Here is a 25427-nt window from a genome sequence, read left to right as displayed (position 1 = left end):
AGCAGGGTAGACAGGCACCTGTCAGGGATGATATAGATGGTTGCTGGTCTTGCTGTGAGGGCAGGGGAATGGACTTGATGACCTCTCCAGTTCCCTTCCAGTTCTAGTATTCTATGATTCTGTGATTTCAGCTTTTCACAAAGAGAAAAAAAAATCAGTTTTGGTGACCAAAATCAAACATTTTGAACAAATATTTTTCAGTTTTGGGTTTCTGACCAAAAAATTGAATATTGAAGCAGCGTGTTTAAGACCAACATTTTCAGAAGTGGCCCCATGTTTCAGTGTTGAACCTGAGAAACTTAGGGACCAGCTGCCACAGATTTGGAGCAACGGCAAATTGCTGGGAAACTCAAGAGGAGCTGACAGTGCTCAGCGCCTGAAAGAAAAGATGTTTCAAGTTGGTCACCTAAAACACGGAGCCCTCACTGACCAGCAGTGACGGTTTCAAAAGCAGTGCAACCCATACAACAGTGTGAGATGTATGGGTTTGCATCAGAACAATCCTACACAAGACTGGGAGTCTGGAACATTGAGTCCTCCACTGATTTACTGAAAGACTATGGGCATGTTTTGTCCATGTGTGCCTCAGATGTGTGATCTGTATAATGGAGATAACACCCAAATTTAAAAAGCACTTTCAGATCCATGGATGAAGGCAAGTGCTTTGTAAGTGCTAATTATTTTAAACAGTCGCTTTCCCCTCTTTTGAAACAACACAGATTTGTCAGTGAGACAGGGTTTTATATAAACTACATAGAGACTCTGCTATACACACGATTATTCAGATCCCCAAGAGAGCAAACTAATTCAGCAAATCTGATCATCCCATGATAAAGGAATCGGTAAGGGCCCAACTGAAAAACTGTAGCTACATTATAGCTGAGCACTGACAGAACGCAGGGGGAAGAGAATAAAGCTATTCCCTATATTTCCCTGTTTGACAGAGACTTTCACTTACCCATGGTTCCTTATAATGGACATTTTGGGCATTTGGAACCCTTCCGTAAGTGATGGCAGAGGGGTTCAAACAATAGGCCGCATTCTGCTCTCAGTTACACACATGTAAATCCAGAATAACTATTGACTAAAATCAAATTACTCCCAGTTTTTACCAGAATAAAGGAAAGCAGGATCTGGTTCTATCCATTTTAAACCTACTGCTCCCCCGCCCCCACCCACATGCCAAGCGATGCTGGGATATCATTATTGCATGTGGAATTATACCAGACAAGGCGCATGCTCCCTTCCCCCTCCTGCCTGCACAAATCTGCAGAAGCCTGCCAAGTCCCAGACAAGGAGGTAGGGGCATAGGAAGGGCATTCGCAAGGGTATCCAAGAGCATCTCGCTAAGCCGGACATTTCACAACACTGAACAAATTGTACGTCCAGCTTAGTTAGGGGATGCTGCAAAGGTCTTTCACTCCCTGAGCTGATTGTTAGCTTTTCACAGGAACCAGCAGGGAAGCACATGTGAAATCTCTGTGGAGCTGGTGAGCGTCCCCATGCCTTGTGTGACTCTGCATGTAGATGAAGCAGCCTCTTAGGCTTTCAGAGCTGCTGCTGCTTAGTTCTCAGAGAAGTCCTTTTCTACAGCTTGGCTCCCTGCTGCGACAGCCCTTTTCAATCTTTCTATTTCTTGCCCACCCCCATCTCCTCTGCTGCAGAAAACAGGGAAATCTGATTGAAATAAAGACCCAGAAGAACATGTTTTATTTTCTTCTCTTCACTCCATTTTAGAAAAGCTTTTTAATTGGTTTAAAAAGATGCTAAACAAAATGTAGGGGTTCTCAGTCTTCTTGAACTGGTAACAGATACCACGTTTTAAGCACTGCTCAAAGAAATTCTGAATCATGGAGCGCAGCAAGGAATTTAAAGCAAACTCAGCGTGGCTTTCAATGGCTTTTGTAGACTTACAGATTTATTTTGCAATTTAAAAAAAAGAGCAAACAAGCTAGAAATCCCAGCCCTGAGGGACTGCTATCCAACTAGCATTTCTAGTCCTGCCCGGGAAGAGTAAAGACTGAAACAGTCTCCATGGGAAGGAGGGGGAATCTGGGAGGCAGCTTTCATAAGCCAATTTAACACAGAGTCATGCATCTTGATGCATGATAATACAGTGGCCCAGACATGCCCCCTTTACACACTAATTTTGCCCATGGTAGTTGTGGGAAGCTGTTGGCAGATTAAGTCTCCATTCTGTGAGTGACATGATGGCACTGCGTGAATGCATAACCTAAGTACTTGCACCATGAGTATATGTTCCGCTGTCTTCTCCCCCCACTTTGGCAATTCCTGTAACTCCAGTCCTCCGTCAAACACATGACAATGGGCTCACGGCATGTCATGCTGACAAAAATAAAACCAGAAGGCCTGTTTGACAGCAACGTGAGAGAGGACGTTTGTCTCCTCTGCCATCCAATGACAACTCTCAGGAGTGTTTAGGATATGCCTGGGAAGGCTCAGGGACTAAGTTTGAACCAGGTGTCAATCCTGCAGTGACTTATGTGCTTGCTCAATTTTATGCATGTGAGTAGCAGCAATGGGACTTATACACAGAAGCCTGTAGAATCATAACTAAAATCAGCAGCGACTGCAGACTAACACTCACTGAGGGAATGGCTGATCACACAGTACTGCTTACCACAACTTCCCATTCCTATCCCTTTTGGGTTTTCTATCTCCATATGAAGCCCTGTGACTCTCTCAACCCACCTTACACCTCCCTACAGGGGAGGAGGAGAGTGCCACGGGGCCCAGGGCAGCGCCTCGGATCCCTGGGCAGCACAATTTTGCGCATGCGCCATGGCCACAGTCAACAGGAATTAGCGCATGCGCAGGGCCTATTGATGCTCCGGGCCCGGGGCAGCCGCCCTGCTCACCTTGCCCTATATCCGCCGCTGCCTCCCCATGTCATAATCACCACCCTTGTGAGGACACATTCCAAAAATTGCTTGTTCTTTTCCAACTCCACTACAGGTTGAGATACAGCTCTTTCTCCACAGAAAAATTCTCTACTCTCAGCCACAAGGGCATGATGAGCATATAAAAAACTAGAAGTTTGCTACAGGGCTAAGGGCTTCTCTACAATACCCGTGGCCCTTTAAATCACCGCTGGAGCACTGTGTGGTGTGCTCCAGGCAGCACTGAGAGCTACCTGGGAAGCTGGGGGTGGGGGAAGGGACGGGGCATTCTGGGCAGTGCTGAGGGCTGGCTGAGCCCCAGCTCCGCCCTTCCACCTTGTTTGGGGGCTCGGTGAAGTGGTCTGTTCCCCTGGCTACTGTATTTCAGTGGGAATTTTGTACCGCTTCTCTAATTAAGCCAAATACTGTCCTGAATAAAAGTGTTTTATTTGTGCATCATTACTACTTTATTTTCCAGTATGTGACATTAAGAATAGGCTGCCAATTTATTCAAGGTGGTGTTTGGTTCTTTTGCCAAAGCCTTTCTTCCACTTTTCCCTTATTCCACATTTCACAGGCTCTAAAAGTGGAATTCAAATGAATAGGCAGGAAATGGTGATAAGAGACCCTCTTGCCTCCCCTAAAGCAAACCAAGATGTCATTTGCAAGATACCTAAATTTCACCATGTCAACAAATGTAAGTATAAAGGACTTCTCAGCACTATTTGTAACTAAGGAGCTTACTATCCGATTTTAAAAACATTAACAGGTACCTGGGGATTTCAAATGAGGCAGACAAGATAAAAACCTATGCTTAATTGAAAACACTTCTCCACACCTGAGAAAATTATTGTTTTAATTAGATAAGAGAAACAACAAATCTGAGTTTAGGAAGATTAGAATTTACTGTTCCTTAGACAAATCAATGGCCAGAGAATCTTCACACTGAAAACTTGCCATGTATTCCGCATGCTTCTTATTTAAGCGATGTGCAGCTATCCAGAGCTAAATGTGTTACTGAATAAACAACAACGAACCAGGATAAACTCAGTTAAAAGCCTGTGTTCAGCCACTGCTACAATTAATTGTGTGTCAGCCAGGTGTGAAGACCTCTACTGAGCAGAGGTTATACTAGGTGACCTCCTGAGGTCTCTTCCAACCCTAATCTTCTGTGATTCTACAGTAGTATTTTACACAATTGTAAACGACTGTCCAAAGGTGCAATGGAAACTCAGCCCTACCATGCAATTTTCTTACCTGAGGAGGTGCCTTTTTTAGCAACACGAGAAGGGCCTGCAACACCAAGTTGGAGAATCGTGGTCCAATAGGAACATAATCTGGAAGGAGGGAAAACTAATATTTTCAGGGTGTATTGAGTCAGCATGCCCTCCCGCTGACCCGGAAGGGGAACCACTCCCTAAAACCCCTTGCTGGGTGGGGCTGGAGCTGCTCGACCCCACCCACAGGAAGCAGGAGGGTTGGATTGGGACTATAAAAGCAGGCACTGAGAGCTCAATTAGAACCCATGGGCTGAGCAAGCCACACACTCTCCCCAGACGGAAGGCACAGCTGCCCCGTCTTAGAAGGGACCACTGGGTTGGACTGCCTGAGCTGTTGCCAGACCCAGAGGACGGGCCAAGGCCGCCCCGACTGCCGCTGAGCGCAGAAGACTGGCCGAGGGGGCCCTGGAGATTGGGCTGCACCACTGGGAAAGCTGAGTGACCCAGACCCCAGGGACACCTTGCCCACACTGTCATCCACAGCAGACTCCAAGGAACGGTGGCTGAGCCAGGTAGGCCCAAGGGGGAACTGGGAAGAGGCTCAGGGAAAGCCAACCCTGGGGTGGCTGAGGAAATGGAGGTCAGCTAGGCAGCAAGTTGCAGTCGGGCCGGTGCCCCCAGCCGTCCCTCACCTTGGGTGGCAGGTCCTCCCCCTAGGGAGAAAACCCCACGCTTGTCAGCTCCCCACCTGAGCAAGGAGACCCGACCCCTGCTCTGCCTGCAGACAGGCCTGAGCTTTGAACTGTGCACTGCCCTGACTAAGGGCACAGCCTCAGACTGCGGCTCAGCCTGCAGACAGGCCTGAGCCTTACCAGCTACACAGTTTACAGACGCTGTTTACTCTGCCCTGCTCTGGGGTTAACTTCACTGACTGCAGCTGAGCCTGCACCCTGAGCCCTGACCCATTTGGAGCCTCACCCTGGGCTGGGGCTGAGACACTGGAGGTTGCTGGTTGGCCAGGGAGTGTCGTGAGTCACTGTGGCCCCCGCAGACCCGGACGATTACACGGGGCTTATGAGTATAAGCAGGACTCAACAAACCGCTGTTCCCACTCGCCCGTGGCGAGTAGATTTCAGCCAGTCAATCCGTGCGCCCCATTCACCGGCGCTGCGTGCACACGCAGTGCTGGTCTGGCGCATGCACGGTGTGGGGCTGGCAAGTAGCTCTCGCGGCAGTATGTCAAGCCCTGAGTATAAGTATGTTCAAACTTCCAGATTTCATTTAGCATGAACAGCGAGAATCAAATTTTTCTGGTTCATTTATCAAATTCCATTGTACTCCTCAAAGGAAAGCAGAGCGACTTAAAGAGAAATCTTCACTCTCGGCCTTGCAGTCACAATGAAGCAATGGATTTCAAATTGAGAATTCACACTATTTCTAGTTCTTTGTCACTTGCGAATGCCTGTTGTATGGCTTCTGAATAAGCCTCCCTGCAGAACAGTGGCCTTTCCTTTCACTGCAGGACACCTCTGGTATTCTAGCTCGTATTTCCTGAGCAGACCCTGCCTGATTGTAAGGTATCTGGGTTAAAGAGAGAGGAAACCATTCTTCTTGGATGACCTAAATCTGTGCCCACAAAGTGCATTAATATACAGTTTTCAATATACAATGCCTGCCTATTACCCAAGAAGTGTCTGTGTCTCTTTTTTTGGCAGACTGATTGACAAAACAAATACTGTAGAAACCCAACCAGGAACCAAAATCACTTAAAAAAAATCAATAAATGCATGAAGCTTGTAAGAGAGGTCACAACTTCCCCAGAGACCATATTCCTGTACGGCCAGTGCTCAAATTACATGGTCATTCTATTGTTCTCTAAACATTGTCTTTGTTTCTATAATGTAGACATTTTGGGCCAACTGCCTCGCTGCCTTGTTCCATGTACAGTGAGCCCCAGCTGTGACAAGTGGGTGTAAAACGCAAGGCAATCAGAATTCTGCATTTATTCAGACAGGTGGCACAGCAGAACCTTAATTATAAATACCAGAGTTACAAAATGAGCTACTAAATCTCACTTTTCATTTGGAACTGAAAAGTACGCAATTGGGCAGCAGCAGAGACCCCAAAAAGCACAAATACAGTACAAAAGACCCTCATGATTCACTGTTTGCGATTTTGCAGATCTTTCCTAACCCTGAGATTTGCCTTTCTACCACCACTCTGTCCTCTCCCCACCATTGCACCCTGTCCCCTGCGTTGGGGGGGTGGGGAAGGATGGGAAACGAGGTCTTGGAGGGGCCTGTTGCAGGGCAGCAGGCTCCACACCCCTGTACTCACCATGCCAGCCAGGAGCCATGGGGAAATGGAACACTCTGCTTCCCCTCACCCCCAGTAATCACAGATTTCACCATTCACAGTGGTGTTAGGAACACAGTCACCGTGAATGGCGAGGGTCTCCTGTACAGTACAGTGCTGTGCTAAATGTAAACTACCAAAAAGATAAATAGAACGTGTAAACAAAGATTTGACAAGGTAAGGAAACGATTTCTGTGCTTGTTTCATTTAAAGTAAGATGGTTAAATACAGCATATTCCTTCCGCATAGTCAAGTTTCAAAGCTGTATTAGGTCAATGTTCAGTTGTAAATTTCTGAAAGTTCATCATAAAATTTTGCTCAAAGTTACTAACCATCTCCATTCCTGAGGTGCTCAGAACTCTGAGGTTTTGATTTAGTTGGGTTTAGTCCTGCTTTGAGCAAGGGTTGGACTAGATGACCTCCGGAGGTCTCTTACAATCCTAATTTTCTGCAATCCTATGATTCTACTATAGCATTTTACAGAGCTGTCAGTGACTGTTCAAAGGTGCAAGGCAGCGAAGAATCAGGCCCCTTTCTGACCTAATTAACGGTACAAATCTCATTTAGTTTAAAATGACGCAGATGGAAGCTGGAGCACAGTGACCAACTCAAATACCTTATAACAGTGGTTCCCAACCTGTGGTCCATGGACCCCTGGGGATCCGTGTTGGTACTGTAGGGGGCCCATGGAAAGTTTAGAAAAGGAAAAAAAGTAAGGATCAGGCCTACTTTGGGACTAGGACTTTCCGCCAGGCGATTCTCCCCCAGGACTCACTGTTCATGACTTGCTGCACACACGCTACCTCCCACCTTCAGGATGGACTCTTGATACCCCAGGATGCACCATGTGTTTTTCCATTGCCAGCTTGTGCTGCCATTTACACTCCAGCCTTCTCCTCCCTCCCAGTCCCACAGTGGGCCTGATCCTTCCTTTTCTTTTCTTTTTCCTCCCCCAGGGCTCCATGTCCAGCCGAGTGCCAGGGCAGGAGCTGCCTTTGGCCATGAGAGCCCCCTCACCGTACCCTGTATGGATGGGCAGGGGACAGAGGAGGTGGGAGCTGAGGAAGCAGCATGGGCCAAGGGATGTGCCGGCCACCACTTCCCACCTCTCCCCATGGGGGCATTTTAACAGATTGAAAAGGGGTACATGTGCTTGAAAAGGTTGGGAACCACTGCCTTAGAACAAGATGAAGTTAATGCTGAGGTAGAAGACAAGCATATTGCTGTTGGGCTTCAGAAATGAGACATGTTTACACCAACACTGCGGATCAATTAAGGCCTGTGAATTTTCATACCTAGATTAACCACCTAACAAAGTCACGGTTCCTGGATCATTTCTGGCTGGTAATATAACTTTGTTGCACGGAGAACTCAAAATTCCATGACTTACCTAGGAGCCTTTCAATGTCATCCACTACTACACAGCTGAGCTGGGACTTGTAGGCGTCATCAAAGATCTAGGGGAAAAACAATAATGCCTTAGTAGTGCCAAAAATTTCATCCTAAAAGAGCTTCAAGATTTTCTCAGTTACATACATGTGAACATGCCTCCAACACTTCACCTCAGACTGTTTCCAGGTGGCTGAGATCAGATTATCAACCAAACAGACAGAGCAGGAACATGCTAGTCAGATTCCTTTCCCGTTATGTGCTGGGACTTTTGAAACATGAAAAGGCCTATATGTTTGCCAGTCTTACCTAACGCTCACCATCTCCTTGACAGCTTAGCAGGAGCCTCTCCTTCAGACCCATCCATCTGTCTCTCCATTTCCCCCCAAATAGCCCCAACAACTGCCTCCCACTCTCCCAGGTGTCCTCTTAATTCTTGTAACCTTTCAATTTTTTACTTCTCAGCCTGGGAAAAAGCAGCTCTCTAAATTAGGGCTCGTCTTCACTGCTGTGGAGATTGATGCTGTGGCAGTTGATCTTCCATTCCTGGAGCGGGTGACACTGATCCTGAGCCAAGAGAGGGGCTTCACAGCCAGGCCACTTCTCCTTTCGCTGGTGTTTGAAGTCATTTTGCTCCTTTCTCCTCCATCTGCCTCAGCTCCTCCTGCATCAGATCTAAGTACGCTGAAGACATGACTTAGTGACACTAAGGCAGGGATGGGCAATAGGCGACCTGTGGGTCCGATGTAGTTCACCAAGGTTAGCCCCTGGCAGGCTGTCAGATGCTTTCTCTCCCTGCACATCTGCAGTCATGGCCACTCACAGGCCCTGTTCTCAGCCAAGAGAGCTGTAGCAAGTGGTGTGGGCCAGGCACCACAGGCAATGGGAGCTGCAAGTAGTCATACCTGCAGATGTGCCCTTATGGCCCACACCTGCACTAAGGCAACACGTCAGGAAATTTTACTTGCACTTCTTGGATCTAGGCTCCCACCTTCCTGTGCTTGTGTTCAGAATCCTCTTTGCTCTGCTGAAGAATCCTCACCCGAGTGGACAGTTCCACTTGGTCACCCCAAAGTTCACCATCAGCAATTTGGTTCCTTCCAGACGTTCTGTCAGCTCCTTCATGGCTTGTAAACACCTCTGCCTCCTTGCCTGGAAATGTGCCTCATGAATCTTGGCCTATTATTCAGCCCCTGCTGGCAAAAGGTTCACTTATCTAACAAACTTCTGAGAAACTCACTACACACAACACATTGCTATTACTGTATTTTACTATAAAGAAGGTATCAAATGAAAGCTTACATCATACTGGTTATAACCACTGCAGGACATATATACAGGTAATTTAAAAGTTGAATGCATTTCCAAAAAATGTTTAGAATCAAGCAGGACTGACAAGCAGCTTGGTCCTATGAAAAGGAGTTGTGATTAATCTGGGCAGCAGATTAAGTTTTATACTTACCCTACAACACAGGGTAAACAATTATACAGTGATTTTATTTGTAGCCGTTTTCAATTTATAATATCTTTGCTTAGTATCATGTACACCCCCACCTGTTAATAAGCTCTTTTTCTTGGTTTATTATAAGTTCATGCCAGTGCAATAATACAGCAGAATGTGAATCCTCATCAGCTGAGCCAACAGGCGGTCATGTAAACTGTCTCTGTGGAGACAGCAAAAACTTGGCAATTTCTGTGAGTGTGTCTACTGACAGGGCCTGGATACTGCAAAGGAATGCCCTTCCAGGGATTCTGGGAACTAGGCTGTATCACGCGTTACTTGAAAAGCAAAGAGGGCTAGCACAATCCCAGGAAGTTTGTTTGGCTGACTAACAAACTGGTGTCACTAAGTTTAACACCAAGTCACTTAGTTATGGATTAAGGATGTTAAGGACTAGGCAATGATCCTATAAGCAAATGCTTATTGGGTAGTTTAGTTGACTAGTCGACTCCTCCTCCCCTTTTTGCCTCTATCAGAGATTCAGAGAGAGTACTTCAAAGCGACAGTGCTGCACAGCTGATCCCAGGCTCTGTGCGGTGTTGCCCCTTTAAAATTCCACCTTGGCGTTCAAAGCAGCAGTGCTGCATGGAGCTGACCCTGGGCTCTATGTGGCACAGCCCCTTTGAAATGCTGTGGTGGCATTTTAAAGGGGCAGTGCCACACAGAGCCCGGGATCAGCTATGTGGCGCTGCCCTTTGAAACACTGCCATGGTGTTTCAAAGTGGCAGTGCTGCATGAAGCCCAGCATCAGCTGGGGACTCCCTAGCTGATCCCAGGTTCCCTGCAGCATTTCTGCAGAACCCAGAATCAGCTGGGGAGTCCCCAGCTGACCTCGGGCTCCATGTGGCACTGCCACTTTGAAATGCCAAGTGGAGCCCGGGATCAGTCCCCAGCTAACCCTGGGCTCTGTGCAGCATTTCCACAGAACCCAGGATCAGCTATGAACCCCCCATCTGATCACAGGCTCCAGCATGGTATTTCAAAGCATGCAGAGCCTGGGGTCAGCTGGGGAGTTCCCAGCTGATCCCAGGTTCTGCGGAAATGCAGCGTGGAATCTGAGGTCAGTGAGAAATCCTCAGCTGATCCCGGGTTCCAGGGAATGCTATGCAAAGCCGAGGGTCAGCTGACCCCGGGCGCCACGTGGCATTTCAAAGTGGCAGCGTAGCATGGAATGGGAGCTCTTGTACATTTCAAAGGAGGAATGTGGAAGTGCCCATCAACTAGTCAAGATGGAAATTCCATCAACTACTCAACTAGTAAATTACTCGTTAGTTAAAATCCTTATTCTGGACACCTTGGGAAAGTATCACACTCATCATCCAATCTCTTCCTCAGAAGAATCAATTCTTGCTCCTCGTTTGACCAATGGTTCCACTGTTCAAGTCTCTAATGTATCTTTCAGGTCCTCTTCCTGTGCCTTTTGGTTCCTCCCTCACTCCTGCTTCCACTTTGATCCTGGTTGCTCGCTCTAATTGCAGGTCTTGAAGATTAGTGACCTGAGCTCATGGACACTTTCTGGGCCATGTTCTTCTGTGATGCATCCTTGTTTACCTTAGCCACAGCTGTTTACAGTTCCTCTTCCTTCTTGGCCACTGTAATATGAATTCTGTAATATGAGTCTACAGCAAAGCACTCTGTTCACACAGATCAGTAGAATCTTCCTCGCGTTTCCTGCAAGTTATTTCTACTTCTCACCACTGACCTGCCTTGTGATCCTGTGGCTCTTCCAGCTCCTCTCTCATACTACTGCTCTTGTTTTTTTCTGTCCTCTCCAGAACCATCATCTTTAGTCTTTCTAGTGCCTTACATTGCTCCACGATGCTCCTGTTGAGTTGTCCTCTTGGTGTCACTTATTTACTCTGTCACTACTGCAGCTCCAGGCAGAGAAGTAAAACCTGGTCCCTCAACGGTTTCATCTCCTGCATCTTCAACATCTAGATCTGGTCCCAGAGCCACCTCTTGCTCCTACTGCTGACTCTGAAGTTGGCCCTGTGGCTCAGAGAGCCACAGCTGCCTGCGATTCTGCTGCAGTTTCTGGATCCAATTGCAAAAACTTCCACTTCTCCATCTGAGTCTTAACCCATTTATGCAGAAATTTCTTCAACTACTTGGGTTCTTGGAGGCAAGCTTGGGAGTTTCCTCAGATGAATGTTGTGCTTGCTATTCAGTGTTTGGATTTGTTTGCCCCCTCTCAGCCACAACAAATGGCTGTCTTAAGCACTCGATTTGTTCCTGTTGCTTATCCAGGTAGTGCAGGAAAACCTGCATCTGGGCCGACAAATCCAACTGTTCTAGACTGTCAGCAAAATAGAGACTATGGATTTCAGGAAGGCAGATTTTAGTAAACTCAGAGAGCTGGTAGGTAAGGTCTCATGGGAGCAAGACTAAGAGGAAACACAACTGAAAAGATTTGGCAGTGTTTCAAAGGGACATTATTAAGGGTACAAAAGCAAACTATTCTGTTGCGTAGGAAAGGCAGAAAGTACGGCAAAAGACCACCGTGACTTAATCAGGAGATCCTGCATGATCTACAAATCAAAAAGGAGTAATATAAAAAGTGGAATCTAGGTCAAATTACAAAGGATGAATCCAAACAACCAACACATGTATGCAGGGGCAAGATTAGAAAGGCAAAGGCAAAGGCACAAAATGAGCTCAATCTAGCTAGAGACAAAGGGTAACAAGACAACATTCTATAAATATATTAGAAGCAAGTGGAAGACCAAGGACAGGGTAGGCCTATTTCTCAGTGAGGAGGGAGAAATGATAATAGGAAACTTGGAAATGGCAGAGGTGCTTAATGACTCCTTTGTTTTGGTCTTCAAGATTTTTGATGACGAAGGGATGCCTAACAAGCAAATACTCATGGAAATGGGATAGGTTTAGAAGTTAAAATAAAAAAAGAAAGTTAAAAATTACTTAGAAAAGTTAGATGTCTTCAAGTAACTAGGATCTGATGAAATGCATCCTAGAATACTCAAGGAACTGACAGAAGAGGTATCTGAGCCTTTAACTATCATCTTTGAAAAATCATGGAACTCAGGAGAGATTCCAGAAGACTGGAAAAGGGCATAGTGTTCATCTACAAAATGGGAAAAACCACCCAGAAAACTACAGACCAGTCAGTTTAACTTCCATGCCAGGGAAGATAATGGAGCAGGTAATTAAGGAATCCGTCAGCAAACATCTGGAAGAAAATAAGGTGTCTTAAAGCTGGGAGAGCCTGGCATGTTGAAACTATCGATAACTGACTAAAGTATGAAGTATTACTAAGCTAATTATGCTATTAGTTTTGTTTTCCTGTCAGAAGAGAAGAGCACTGTTCTGACTCTGTTTTCAGCCGAGGACGACAGAAAAGGAACTGAGGCGGCTTATGGTGCATGCACACTCAATGAATGGCAGGAGCGCGAGGGGCACTTCTCACCAAAAGTCTCTGATCAGTGACAAGGATGCACTGAGACCTGAGTGGAGCACCCATAGGGACACCACTTCAAGAAGTCATTCTTCCACTCTACTCTGCGCTGATTATGCCTCAATTGGAGTAGTGTGTCCAGTTCTAGGCACATTTCAAGAAAGATGGAGAAATTGGAAAGGGTCCAGAGAAGAGCAACGAAAATGATTAAAGGTCTAGAAAACATGAGCTATGAGGCAAGACTGAAGGAACTGGGCTTGTTAAGTTTGGAAAAGAGAAGATTGAGAGGGGACATGATAGCGGTTTTATGGTATCTAAAAAGGTGCGACGGGGGGGGGGGGGGATTGTTCTCCTTGGCCTCTGATGATAGGACAAGCAGCAATGGGCTTAAGCTGCAGCAAGGGAGGTTTAGGTTGGTCATTAGGAAAAATTTCCTAACTGTCAGAGTGATTAAACTCTGGAATAAATTACCTACAGAGGTTGTGGAATCTCCATCACTGAAGATATTTAAGAGCAGGTTAGAGAGACATCTATTAGGGATGATATAGACCATGCTTGGTCCTGCCATGAGGGCAGGGGACTGGACTTGATGTCTTGAGGTCCTTTCCAGTTCTAGTATTCTATGTTTCTATTAGAGCCTCCAGAACCAGCCTGGGAGACTGGATATCTCACTGCCATGAATAGCAGAAACACCTCTTTGCCTTCTCACCCCTCCTTCATGGAAGGGAAGTTTTCCAACCCAGTTCAGGTACCGTGGGTGATGGCATACACAGTCTCTCGGCACTCTCATAAAACCTTAGTTTCCCCAAGACTCAGTTTAATCGCCCAGACACACTATTAGTAAAATGCAATGCTCCCTTTCCTCAGGTTTAAGACAGGAATCTTTGTAACAACAGTTCATCAAGACCATAGCTCAGCACTCTCCAAACTCAGTTGACAAAATATCTAAATCATGTCAGGTATGTCTCCAGGTGCCTTAGAGAAAAAATGCCACCCACTGCAGCATGCCTGGCTCCTATTCCTCTCTGCTTCCTGTTCATATAGAACTCAGCCCTCCAGGGCAAGGTGAAGCCTTGTGGATTACCCCAGGCTGCAGGCTCCAGCCCATCCCTTTTCCCTATGTATTCTTCCACAATCACATTTCAGTGTGTTGAAAAATTGTATACAGATTATGTTGTATTACACACAAAAATGTTAAGAGAACATAAAGGTTCCAAAATCAGGCACTCAAAATTAGGAAAAGCCAGAATGCTAAGGATAATTAAGAAAGGGATAGAGACTAAGACAGAGAATATCTTATTGTGTCTCTCTAAATCCATTGTGTGCTCACATCAGGAATACTGCATGCAAATGAGTTCACCTTATCTCTAAAAAGATATCTTGGCATTGGAAAAAATTAAGAAAAGGGCAAAAAAAATTATGAGGGGAATGGAATGGGTACCATATGAGAAGAGATTAATAAGACTGGGACTTTCAGCTAGGAAAACTGATGACTAAGGGGGGATATGACAGATCTATAAAATGATGAGTGGTGTGGGAAAAGTGAATAAAGAAGAGTTATTTACTCCATCCCGTAACACGAGAACTAGGGGTCACCAAACGAAATTAATAGGTAGCAAGTTTAAAATCAACAAAAGGAAGTATTTCTTCACACAACAAACCATCAACCTGTGGAACTTCTTGCCAGAGGATGCTGTGAAGTCCAAGACTATAACAAGGTTAAAAAAAGTTCTAGATAAATTCATGGAGGTTAGATCCATCAATGGCTATTATCCAGGATAGGCTGGAATGCTGTCCCTAGCCTCTGTTTGTCAGAAGCTGGGAATGAGTAACAGGAGATGGATCACTGGATGATTTTGTGTTTTGCTCATTCCCTCTGCAGGGACAGAATTCAAAGCTAGATGGACCTTTGGTCTGACCCATTATGGCTGTTCTTACTTTCTTAAATAAGCAGTAATGGGATAAGAGGGAAAGGCCTCTCACAGATTTGTAACTGATTAAAAGGAAACAAAGACTGGGAATAGAACATAAGAAAGGCCATACTGGCTCAGACCAAAGGTCCATCTAGCCCAGAATCATGCCTGCCGACAGAGACCAATACCAGATGCCCCAGAGGGAGGGATCACAACAGGTTATCCTCACATCCCTCCCGTCACCCACCTCCAGAGAAACAGAGGCTAGGGACACCATTCCTACCCATTCTTACTAATAGCCTTTAATGGGCCTAACCTCTATGAATCTATCTAGTACTTTTTTGAACCCTGTTAAAGTCCTAGTCTTCACCTCATCCTCTGGTAAGGAGATCAACAGGTTGACTGTGCCTGAGGGAATAAAAACTTCCTTTTGTTTGTTTTAAATCTGCTGCCTATTCATTTTATTTGGTGACCCCTACTCCTTATGGGAACAAGTAAATAACTTTTCCTTATTCACAGTCATGATTTTATAGACCTCTCATATCCCCTCTTAGTTTTCTCTTTTCTAAGTTGAAAAGTCCCAGTCTTTTTAATCTCTCTTCACATGGGACCCGCCCCAAACCCCTAATCATTTCTGTTGCCCTTTTCTGAACCTTTTCCAATGCCACTATATCTTTTCTGAAATGAGGCAACGACATCCATACGCAGTGTTCAAGATGTGGGCGTACCATGGTTTTATATAGAGGCAATAAGATATTCTCCATCTTATTCTCTATCCCTTTTATAATGATTCCTAACATTCTATTTGCTTGTTTGACTGCCGCTGCACAGAGTGGATGTTTTCAGAGAACTATCCATAATGATTCCAAGATCTGTCTCTTGAGAATAAATGGCCACTTTTCAGGACAGAGTGAGGAAATTAGTAGGGTCCCCCAAGAATCTACTGGGGCCAATGCCTGCTAACATCTGACAGAGAAGGGGTGAACAGTGAGTTGGCAAAGCTTGAAGCTGGTATGAAATTACTCCACATTGTTAAGTTCAAAGCAGACTGAAGAGAGTTACAAAGGTATCTCAGAAAACTAACTGGTCAACCAAGTGGCAGATGGAATTCAATATTGATAAATGCCTTATTAGAAGCACTGCCAGCAGATCAAGGGAAATGATTATTCCCTTGTATTCAGCACTGGTGAGACAGACCATATCTGAAGTTGTGTGTCTAGTTTTGGGCTCCTCCACTGCAGAAAAGATATGGACACTCAGGAGAGTGTCCAGCAGAGGGCAGCGAAAATGATTAGGGGGCTAGGGCACAGGATTTAGGAGGAGAGGCTGCGGGAACTGGGCTTATTTAGTCTGCAGAAGAGAAGAGTGAGGAGGGATTTGAGAGCAGCCTCACCTACCGGATGGAGGGTTCCAAAGTGGATGGAGACGGAGGTTCTCAGTGGTGGCAGATGACAGAACAAGGAGCAATGGTCTCAAGTTGCAGTGGGGGAGGTACAGGTCGGATATTAGGAAAAACTCTCCCTCTAGCTGGGTGGGAAGCACTGGAATGGGTTACCTAGGGAGGTGGTGGAATCTCCGTCCATAAAGGTTTTTATAGTGAGGCTTGACAAACCCTTGTTGATTTTGTTGGGGTTGGTCCTGCTTTGAGTGGAATGCTTTGAGATGATCTCCTAAGATGTCTTTTTACTCTAATCTTCTATGATTCTATGCACATTGGAAAACAAGATCTTTATCTATCATGATCTTTACCTAAAAGATCTAAAGATGATCTTTATGTAACATGATTCTATGCACATTGGAAAACATGACCGTTATTACCAGTCAAGAAACAGACCTCAGAGTCATTATGGATAATTCTCTGAAAATAGATCTGCTAAATGTTCAGCAGTTATCTAAAAAGCTATCCAGGTTAGAAAACGTTAGAAAAGGATAGGTAATAAAGAAAATACCTTAAATGCCAGTACTTAAATCCATGGCATGCCCACATCTTGAATACTGTGTGACATTTTTGTTGTCACGTCACAGTATTAGAATTGCAAAAAGTACACAAAAAGGCAACAAAAATTATTAGAGAGATGAAATAGCTCCCATATTGGGAGAGGTGAGAAAAACTGGGACTGTTCAGTTTAGAAAAGGGACAACCATGTGGGGCTATGATAGAGATCTATAAAAAATGGTTACTTACCTTGTAACTGTTGTTCTTTGCTCATCAATACTCGTTGGGCCAGCCAGGGAGCCCCCTGGAGTGATGCCGGCATATCGGTGCATATATACCTCTCCTGGTCCCTCAGTTCCTTCTTGCTGGAGTCCTCCGATGAAAGGGAGGTGGGTGGGATTTGGAATGGACATGAGCAACACATCTCGAAGAACAACAGTTACGAGGTAAGTAACTGTTTTTTCTGTTTTGAGTGCTTCCCCATGTCCATTCCAATTAGGTGACTCCCTAGCAGTGTCCTCGGAAGTGGGGTTGGGGACTAACACTATCTACATGTTAACAAACTGTAGCACAGCCCAGCCAATGGTTGCATCTGCTCTGGCCTGATGAGTAATTGCATAGTGCTCCGAGAAAGTACGCACGGAGAACCACGTGACCACCCTACATGTGTCAAGGATAGGTACTTGCGCTAGGAACACTGTGGACGTCACTTGCACCCTTGTCGCTCGCTACCTTCTCATCTGCTGCCCTCCCCTGTACAGTGGTGCCAGCCATTTTAAACCACCCGCCGCCCTTCCCCGTCCCCCTGATGTCACCCCGCCAGGTTCCTGGCTATGAGCTCAATGATCTTAGCTCTCCAGAGGTCCCCTATTACCACAGCAAGGACATGTATGAGACTACTGGGCCATATGGCAGCTTGCACCTATGGGGTGAGCCATGCCAGGCTAAAGCTCCGACCCCTACAGAGGTGGCTGAGGAGCGGCCACAACCTGGCACTGTCCCCTCTGGATGCAGTGGTTAGGTGCTCCGCTCACTGGACTGGTCGAGATAGGAGGAGATGGTATGTGCAGGGGTCCTGTTTGTCAAGCAGAGCCCATTGGTGCAGCTGTATATGGATGTATCGGACATGGGCTAGGGAGCCCTCACGGGAACCCTCATGTTACCCACCAGCTCTGTGATTCTTGGGGAACCAGAACATGGTCACCTGTCAGCCTTGTGCTCTTGGGGAGCCAGGGAGTGACATTCATGGAAAACCATCCCCCTCCCTCAGGCCTCTGCTAGAATCAAAGACAAAGCAATGACAAGGCCGGGGAAGACACACCTAAACTGCTTCAGACAAGGGTGATAGAATTACGGAAACACCCCAGCCTCATTTGCATTAAAGATGGAACAGAGGGACATCTCATTAGCATACAGAATGGAGAGCAGCTCTTCCAAGGCAGGAACCGCAGTGAACTATGGGACACCGAAAGCAGAGAAGCAGTGACTGATGGGAAATCCCTGCTCCAGATGCTAATGAACCTAGGCCTGCTCACACCCAAATTAGTCATTATCAGACCAATTCTAGTAATGATCCTACTGACATCCAAAATACTGAAACTACCTAGTTGCATTGTGAGCTCGTTCAAGGAACATCCCCCATAACCAGGGGTGATCAGTCTCTATTGTCTCTCCTCTTTCTCTTTGAACTATCTCTATAAAACTCCTCTCCTTGCCCCAAGAAAACTGTTCTGATACCTGAACTTAAACTGCATCAGTCCCATTGAGACTTCTTCATCTCCTGTCTGATCGTGCTGGGGGCTCTGTCCTGCTTCTCTCCTGCCCTCTGGACCCCAGGCTACCATCATCATCTGGGAACCCCGATCAGTGCAAGCTCCGTGGAGTGGTGAGGTCTCTCTCTCTCTCTCTCTCTCTCTCAACTATCTCTCTAAGCATAGCCTCCTGACCCTGCCCTGTGTAAACTGTTATATGGTTACCTAACGTTTTTAATCAGTTTCAATTTAGATTTAATATTGTAATTGTTAGATTTAATATTGTAACTTTGATATCTATTCACTACTCAGAAATAAATCACTTTCATTGTTAAGCTGGTTGCTTCTCTCTCTTTCTTTCTCTTTTGCTCACTCTTCTTTAAGGGGTGTTGTTTTGGCTTCCCCATTCGCTCTGCAACAACGCTTCTTGTACCCAAGCAAAAGATCCCTGTAGTACACAAAATCCTGTGGGGTTTGCTCATCGTGTGGTTTACCAGTGAATGACTGTGGTGTGAAAGTGGGGATAGCGGGTGCTGAACCTGGGTGCTTATGAAGATGGCAGCTTAAAGTGCTGTTTAATCCAGCCCACGGAGTCCAAAGGCACATGAGGGTGCAGTGTGGCATTGCTGTGAAACCCAGCCAGCTGAGTCCAGGGACATATGAGGGGGTCTGCTTGTGAGTGCTGAGTACCCAGTCCTCTCAGGCGTGCTCTGTTAGTGGGTGTGAGTGTCTGTGTGTGTTGCTAAGGTGGGAAGAACCCCATCCTGAGGAACCTAGTTCTTGCAAGAGAGCTCCAGTGGGAGGGGGAATTGGCAGCAGGGAGAATTCAGCTCCATATGAGAGCCCAAGTAAGCACCAACAGCACACTGATAGAACTGTCAACATTCCCCCAGTCCCATAAGGGTAACCCTGATAAATGAGCATACCCCAGAGTATTGGGCAAATCTGGTAACACTCAGGACTCAAGGTATGTGCTCCCTGGGGGAGAGTTCCTTACACATAAATGTCAAAGAGCTCAGGGTGGTCAGGCTGGCGTGCCAGGCCTTCCTTCCCCAACTGGAGAACAGAGTGGTCAACGACAACATGACCACCATGTATTATATCAACAAACAGGGTGGAGCTTGTTCCTCTCTCCTTTGCAAAGAAGCCTTAGAACTGTGGGAGTTACGCATTTCCCGGAACATCCACCTGGAGGTATCCCATCTTCTGTGGTCCAGCAATGTTCTGGCAGACAAGCTCAGTCGGTCCTTTCGGGCCCATGAGTGGACCATCAGGACAGATGATATACAGCAAGTCATCCAGAGGGGGGGTTATTCCCATCTGGATCTCTTTGCCTCACGGAACAATGCCCAATGTCAGAGCTACTGCTTGTTCATGAGCCATCGTCTTGGGTCTCAGGGGGGTGCACTGCATATACAGTAGCCCCAGAGGCTGTTGTATGCATTTCCTCCTTTCTCGCTAATTCACGAGACCCTCATCAGGGTCAGGCGCTTCGGGGCAGAGGTCATCATGGTGGTGCCGATGTGGCCTCGCCAACACTGGTTCACCTCCTGTTAGAGTTAGTGGTGGAGGACCCGGTGAGGCTGCCACTAGCCCCAGACCTGATCACCCAGGATTTGAGAGGAGGGAGGCTGTGCCATCTGAACCTAGCAGCCCTCCACCTAGCAGCATGGAACCTGTATGGGGGACAGGGCTAGAGCGACTTTGCTTGCAGGAGGTACAGAAGGTGTTGCTAGAGAGTAGAAAATCCTCTACCAGAGCACTGTATGAGGCCAAGTGTAGCCGGTTTGACTGATGGGCAGAGCAGAAGGGGGTAAACCTGGTGTGTGCTACAATCCTCCTAATCTCAGTATCACAGCTTAGACATCAAGGCCTTGCTCCTTCCTCATTGAAGGTGCATTTAGCAGCAATTGCAGCCCTTCACCCTGGGGAAGGCCACAGGTCCGTGTTCACTAATACAGTGGTAAAGAGGTTAATGACGGGTAGACAGGTTGTTTCCCTATACGCACCCCCGGTGCCACCCTTGCATCTCAGTTTGGTCCTGATGGGTCTCATGAGAGCCCCCTTTGAGCCCTTAGCCTCCTGCTCTCCGAAGCACTTGGCGTGGAAGGTCGCATTCTCGATCGCAGTCACCTCAGCCAGGAGCCTCCTTACACAATTTTCTTTAAGGACAAGGTTAGAATGGTCCCCACCTGGCCTTCTTCCTGAACGTGTGTCTCAATTTCATGTGTCACAAGACGCTGTGAGCTTGTTGGGAAGCTCACAAGAAGTGTAAACTTGGACAGCTGACTAGGGAAGAGTATAAATACATTGCTCAAGAATGCAGGGGAGTTATCAGGAAGGCGAAAACGCAATTGGAATTGCAGCTGGCAAGAGATGTGAAGGGTAACAAGAAAGGTTTCTCCAGGCATGTTAGCAAGAAGAGGGTGATCAGAGAGGGCATGGGGTCCTTACTGGATGAGGGAGGTAACCCAGTGACATGATTTGGGAAAAACTGAAGTACTCAATGCTTTCCTTGCCTCGGTCTTCACAGACAAGGTCAGCTCCCAGACTAATGCACTAGGCAACACAGTATGCGAAGTAAGTGGGCAGTTCTCAGTAGATAAAGAACAGGTTAAGAACTATTTCGAAAAGCTAGACATACACAAATCCATGGGTCTGGATTTAATGCATCTGAGGGTACTAAGGGAGTTGGCAAATGTCATTGCGGAGCCTTTGGCCATTATCTTTGAAAACTCATGGAGATCAGGAAAGATCCCAGATAATTGGAAAAAGGCAAATGTAGTGCCCATCTTTAAAAAAGGGAAGGACGACAATCCAGGGAACTACAGACCTGTCAGCCTTACCTTAGTCCCCGGAAAAATCATAGAGGGGATCCTCAAGGAATCCATTTTGAAGCACTTGGAAGAAGGGAAGGTGATCAGGAATAGTCAACATGGATTCATGAAGGGCAAGTCATGCCTGACCAATCTATGATGAGGTAACTGGCGCTGTGGAAATAGGGAAGTTGGTGGATGTAATATACCTTGACTTTAGCAAAGCTTTTGATACGGTCTCCCACAATATTTTTGCCAGCAAGTTAAGGGAGTATGGCTTGCATAAATAGACTATAAGACGAATAGAAAGCTGGCTCAATGTCAGGTTGGTGGTCAGTTTCTAGTGGAGTGCCCGAAGGATCAGTTCTAGGGCTGGTTTTCTTCAACATCTTTAATATGACCTGGATGAGGGGATGGATTGCATCCTCAGCAAGTTTGCGGATGACACTAAGCTAGAGGGAGAGGTAGATATGATGGAAGGCCGGGATAGGGTCTAGAGTGTCCATGTTGGGGCCGGTGGTATTGGTATCATTGTCGAAATCGGTGCCCGCGTTGGTGCCGCCCAATGGCTTGGTGCCCGCGTTGGGGCCGGATTGGGCAAATCTGGAGCTGCTCTTGCCAAGGCCCCTGCCTCTGGGGAGGTCAATTCAATGAGCTCTCGTGCCATGTCAAAAGTCCATGGCTTGCGGAGTTCCTCGAAAGTCCCTTCTGGTACTGGACTTCCTTTCTGCGTGGAAGTATGGCTTCGCCTGGGTGGGACTGGGACATCCCAGAGTGCGTTTGAGGCCAAGTGCCCCTCCTTCGGGCACACCTTGTGGCCGCGCCTCTCCGGGGATCTTCCCCTGGCATTCTTGGCTCTCCTTGGTGCCAGGGACTAGGTGGCTTTGAAGAGGTAGTCTGGTGCCTGGACGGCACCACAGAAGCCTCCCGCACTGAGAACGGTGCGTTGTGCACTGATGGGCCCCGCTTTGGAGCCAACAACTATAAAGCAGACTCCATGAGGATCAACTTGAGCCTCAAGTCCCTTCCTCTCTCAGCCCTCGATTTAAAACCCTTTCCGTGTGATGGGCCTCCCCGAGACACTTCAAGCAAGAGTCAGCAGATCCCCGCAGGGGATAGGCTTCAAGCACGATGAACACAGCTTGAATCCCTGGGGTCCTGGCATCCCCTCCCCAGCCCTTATCTAAAACTATTGACAGAAACTAATGAGGTACTAACTAACTGAGAAACACTGACAAATCTACAGACCTATATACAGGCTAAAGTGAAGACTACCAGTCTTGAGGATGCTGCAGCTACCGTCAGGGGCGGTAAAAAGGACTTGAGGGGGTGAGGGGCCAGAAGGGGTATATATGCACAGATATGCTAGCGCCACTCCAGGGGGCTCCCTGACTGGCCCAACGGGTACTGCTAAGAGAAAAAGCTCCAGAATCGGTGCACGCAGTCTGTGCACACCTAATTGGAATGGGAATGAGCAAGCTGTAGGATGAAAATTCCAGAGGCAGGCTATGATATACATGATGGTTACTGCCCATCCCGTCACACACACACACCTAGCTCAGAGTGGGAGAGAGGACATGACACATTCAATGCTGCTAGGCACAACTGTGCCATTGTTAAGTACTCCTCATGTCTCTCCTTTAATCCCCAGATGGACCAAATCCTGCAGAGATACCTTCTTGAAGCTGACAGACATATCACCACTTAACTGACAATTGATGTCTGCTTTGTTTAAATACTTGTTTTACTGGAAATACTATGTAACTTTATATTATTGCTCTTATCTTGCCTTACTATTAGTATCTATCTAGGGGGTCTGGGATCTTCCCCCCTCCCATCACTTTGATCTGCCCACTGAGCATCCTATGTAACTAGTTGTAACCTATTGTTTGGCAGTGTTCACTGAGCTCAAGCAAACGATGTGGCACTCTACCCAGCGCTGCGTGTAGTAAACTTCCGCTTGCTTCACATTCGATGTCCAGATTCTATTCCTTCACAAGCACTCAAAGCAGAATCATTTTATAGAAAATGAATAAGGAACATGCAAGCTAGAAGTCACCCAAACAAAATTAGCAGGCAGCAGATTTAAAACAAGCATAAGAAAATACTTTTTTACACAACACAGTCCATCTGGGCAACTCACTGCCATAGGATGTTGTGAAGACCTGAAATGTAGCTGAGCTCAAAAGGGGAACAGAGGACAGGTCAATCAATGGGTATGAGCCAAGATGGTCAGGGATGCAAGCCCATGCTTTGAGTGCCCTTCAGCCTCTGACTGCCAGAAGCTGGGACTAGAAGACGGGGATAGATCACTGGACACCTACCTTATTCCGTTCATTCTCTCTAGTATCTGGCACTGGCCACTAACAGGAGACAGGGCTAAATGGGCCATTGGTCTGATCCATTATGGCCATTCCTATGCCCTTAAAAGTTTTTTTTAAGCGTTTCACCTAGGAACTCTATTGCCGAGATGGTGTCCAATTTGCCAGTGCAGCATTCAACTGCCTCAAGCATGAGACCATCCTTTCTATTCCCACAATTTCATCTTACTCACTATAGCTCTCCAATTGCAGTAGCAGAAAAGGCAAGGGTCCTAGTGACAACAGACTCATTTGCCTCGTAACAATTCATCCCCAAAATGTTGTTCATCTTGAGTTCTAAATGAGGTTCTGTGGGGGAAAAAAAATGATGTGACCATGTAAATAAAAACTGTCTCATAACACGTATGCACAAGGGGGCACCTTAGTTCTGGCATTTCCTGACTTTTTGGGTGCTCAGCCATATTGTTGATGGCTGTGTATAAGATCCATGTCAATAGTCCCCAGCCGTCTAAGTAAGAGCATGTAGACAAGGAAGAGTAGGAGCTGGGGGTAACTCTGACGTTCAGACTAGAAAGCACAATTTAGGGCAAAGTCAGTTTTCAATCTCAGGTCAGAGTACACAAGAATCAGGTTCAGATAATTACAGTAATGCCCATAGTACCTTCTTCATAGCTTGGCACTTAGCAGTTTCAGAAAAGCCAATTGTCTTATCAGGAGAACAGATCTTGATAAAGGGAAAGTTGGACTCTTCTGCAATCTTTGCTGCCAAGGCGGTCTTTCCACTATGTGGGGGACCTATGCAAAGAAAGAGATAAGAGTCAGAAAGTGGGAATAAGATTTTACAACAAGGCTCAAAGGAAGTTAGATGGACTCAAGCAAGTTAATAATCTTATTCACATTTTAAACTGACTCTTCATGCATAGAAAATTCACTCCTCTTCTTTCTCAGTTCTTGTCTAGCATTACCACCCAAAGAGGCTAATTACAGAGACTATTTGGACTCCAAGGAGTGCGACTTGCAAAATAAAAAAAGCCAAGAACCAAAAAGATGCCGTGTCTTAATGAGCTGGCCTACTTTACTGCATAGGACTGGATAAGTTTACTTTGATTTTAAATGAATTTGCTTAAACTACATATATGCCCCTTGTGCGTTTGCAAACAAGATGGCTGGCAGGAATTCTGTGTGAATGATTAGAATTCCCATGGAAGGGAAAAGTGGAATTTGTAACTGGAAACTCAAGAGAAAAACTAATTCAACCACAAACATACGGTACAGCCTACGTGCCACACCAAATCCACCCTCTGTCTGAGAGTTTGTCTGTCCGTGCACAAGTCTATTGATCTCCAGGTCTGCCTAGGAATATTTCTCATACAATCATACAGAAAAGACACCGGCACATGAAAGGGGCTGGCTGGGAGTGTCTCCCCCTGCCATCTGGAACTGCCCCAGCCCCAAGTTTTCCACCCCAGGCACACTTTACAGCTTTACGGAGGGTGTGGAGGGAAGGAAGCTCCCTCCTTCCCCCATTCACACAGGAACATTGCTGGCTGTTCCCCCTCATCCGGAAATGAGGGGAAGTGCAGAGTTTGCTGCATTCCTCCCTTTCGCGTGGGTCCGCAGGCAGCAGAGAAACCTGGACCTGCCCCAACTGGGGTCATGCACCTCTCCCCTGGCTGTGCCCACTGGAGCTGCAGCTGCTATGGAGAGGCGCTTCTCACCTGGCTCCAAGCTGCTGCGGTGTCAGAGATGTGGGGTAGTTCTCTCTCCCCTGGGCAGCTAGCATACTGAACCCCTCATCCCCAGCCCCACCCCACAGCAATCATTTCAATGAAGACAAACACAAATGAATTGAGTTAAGGACCTGAGCAATGCCAGCAAAATCTTCAAGTTAATTAATAATACACAACATAAGT

At 46.6% G+C, this 25427-nt stretch overlaps 1 protein-coding gene across 3 annotated transcripts in view; it reads right to left on the bottom strand.

Moving 5' to 3' along the window:
* The window catches only part of NSF (N-ethylmaleimide sensitive factor, vesicle fusing ATPase), a 162543-nt gene that overhangs the window by 18557 nt on the left and 118559 nt on the right, over positions 1-25427 (bottom strand). For all 3 annotated transcript variants that reach the window (XM_075911369.2, XM_075911370.2, XM_025181455.3), the window contains exons 15-17: positions 24176-24309; positions 7866-7932; positions 4158-4237 (exon numbers count right to left, since the gene is read on the bottom strand). In XM_075911369.2, the coding sequence (XP_075767484.1) occupies positions 4158-4237; positions 7866-7932; positions 24176-24309 (281 nt within the window). The remainder of the gene's footprint in view (positions 1-4157; positions 4238-7865; positions 7933-24175; positions 24310-25427) is intronic.

This window comes from Pelodiscus sinensis, chromosome 29 (genome assembly GCF_052426305.1).
Source record: "Pelodiscus sinensis isolate ZL-2025 chromosome 29, ASM5242630v1, whole genome shotgun sequence".
Taxonomy (NCBI): domain Eukaryota; kingdom Metazoa; phylum Chordata; order Testudines; family Trionychidae; genus Pelodiscus; species Pelodiscus sinensis.
The sequence above is the reverse complement of the archived record's forward strand: the minus strand, read 5'-3'. Positions and strand labels throughout refer to the sequence as shown.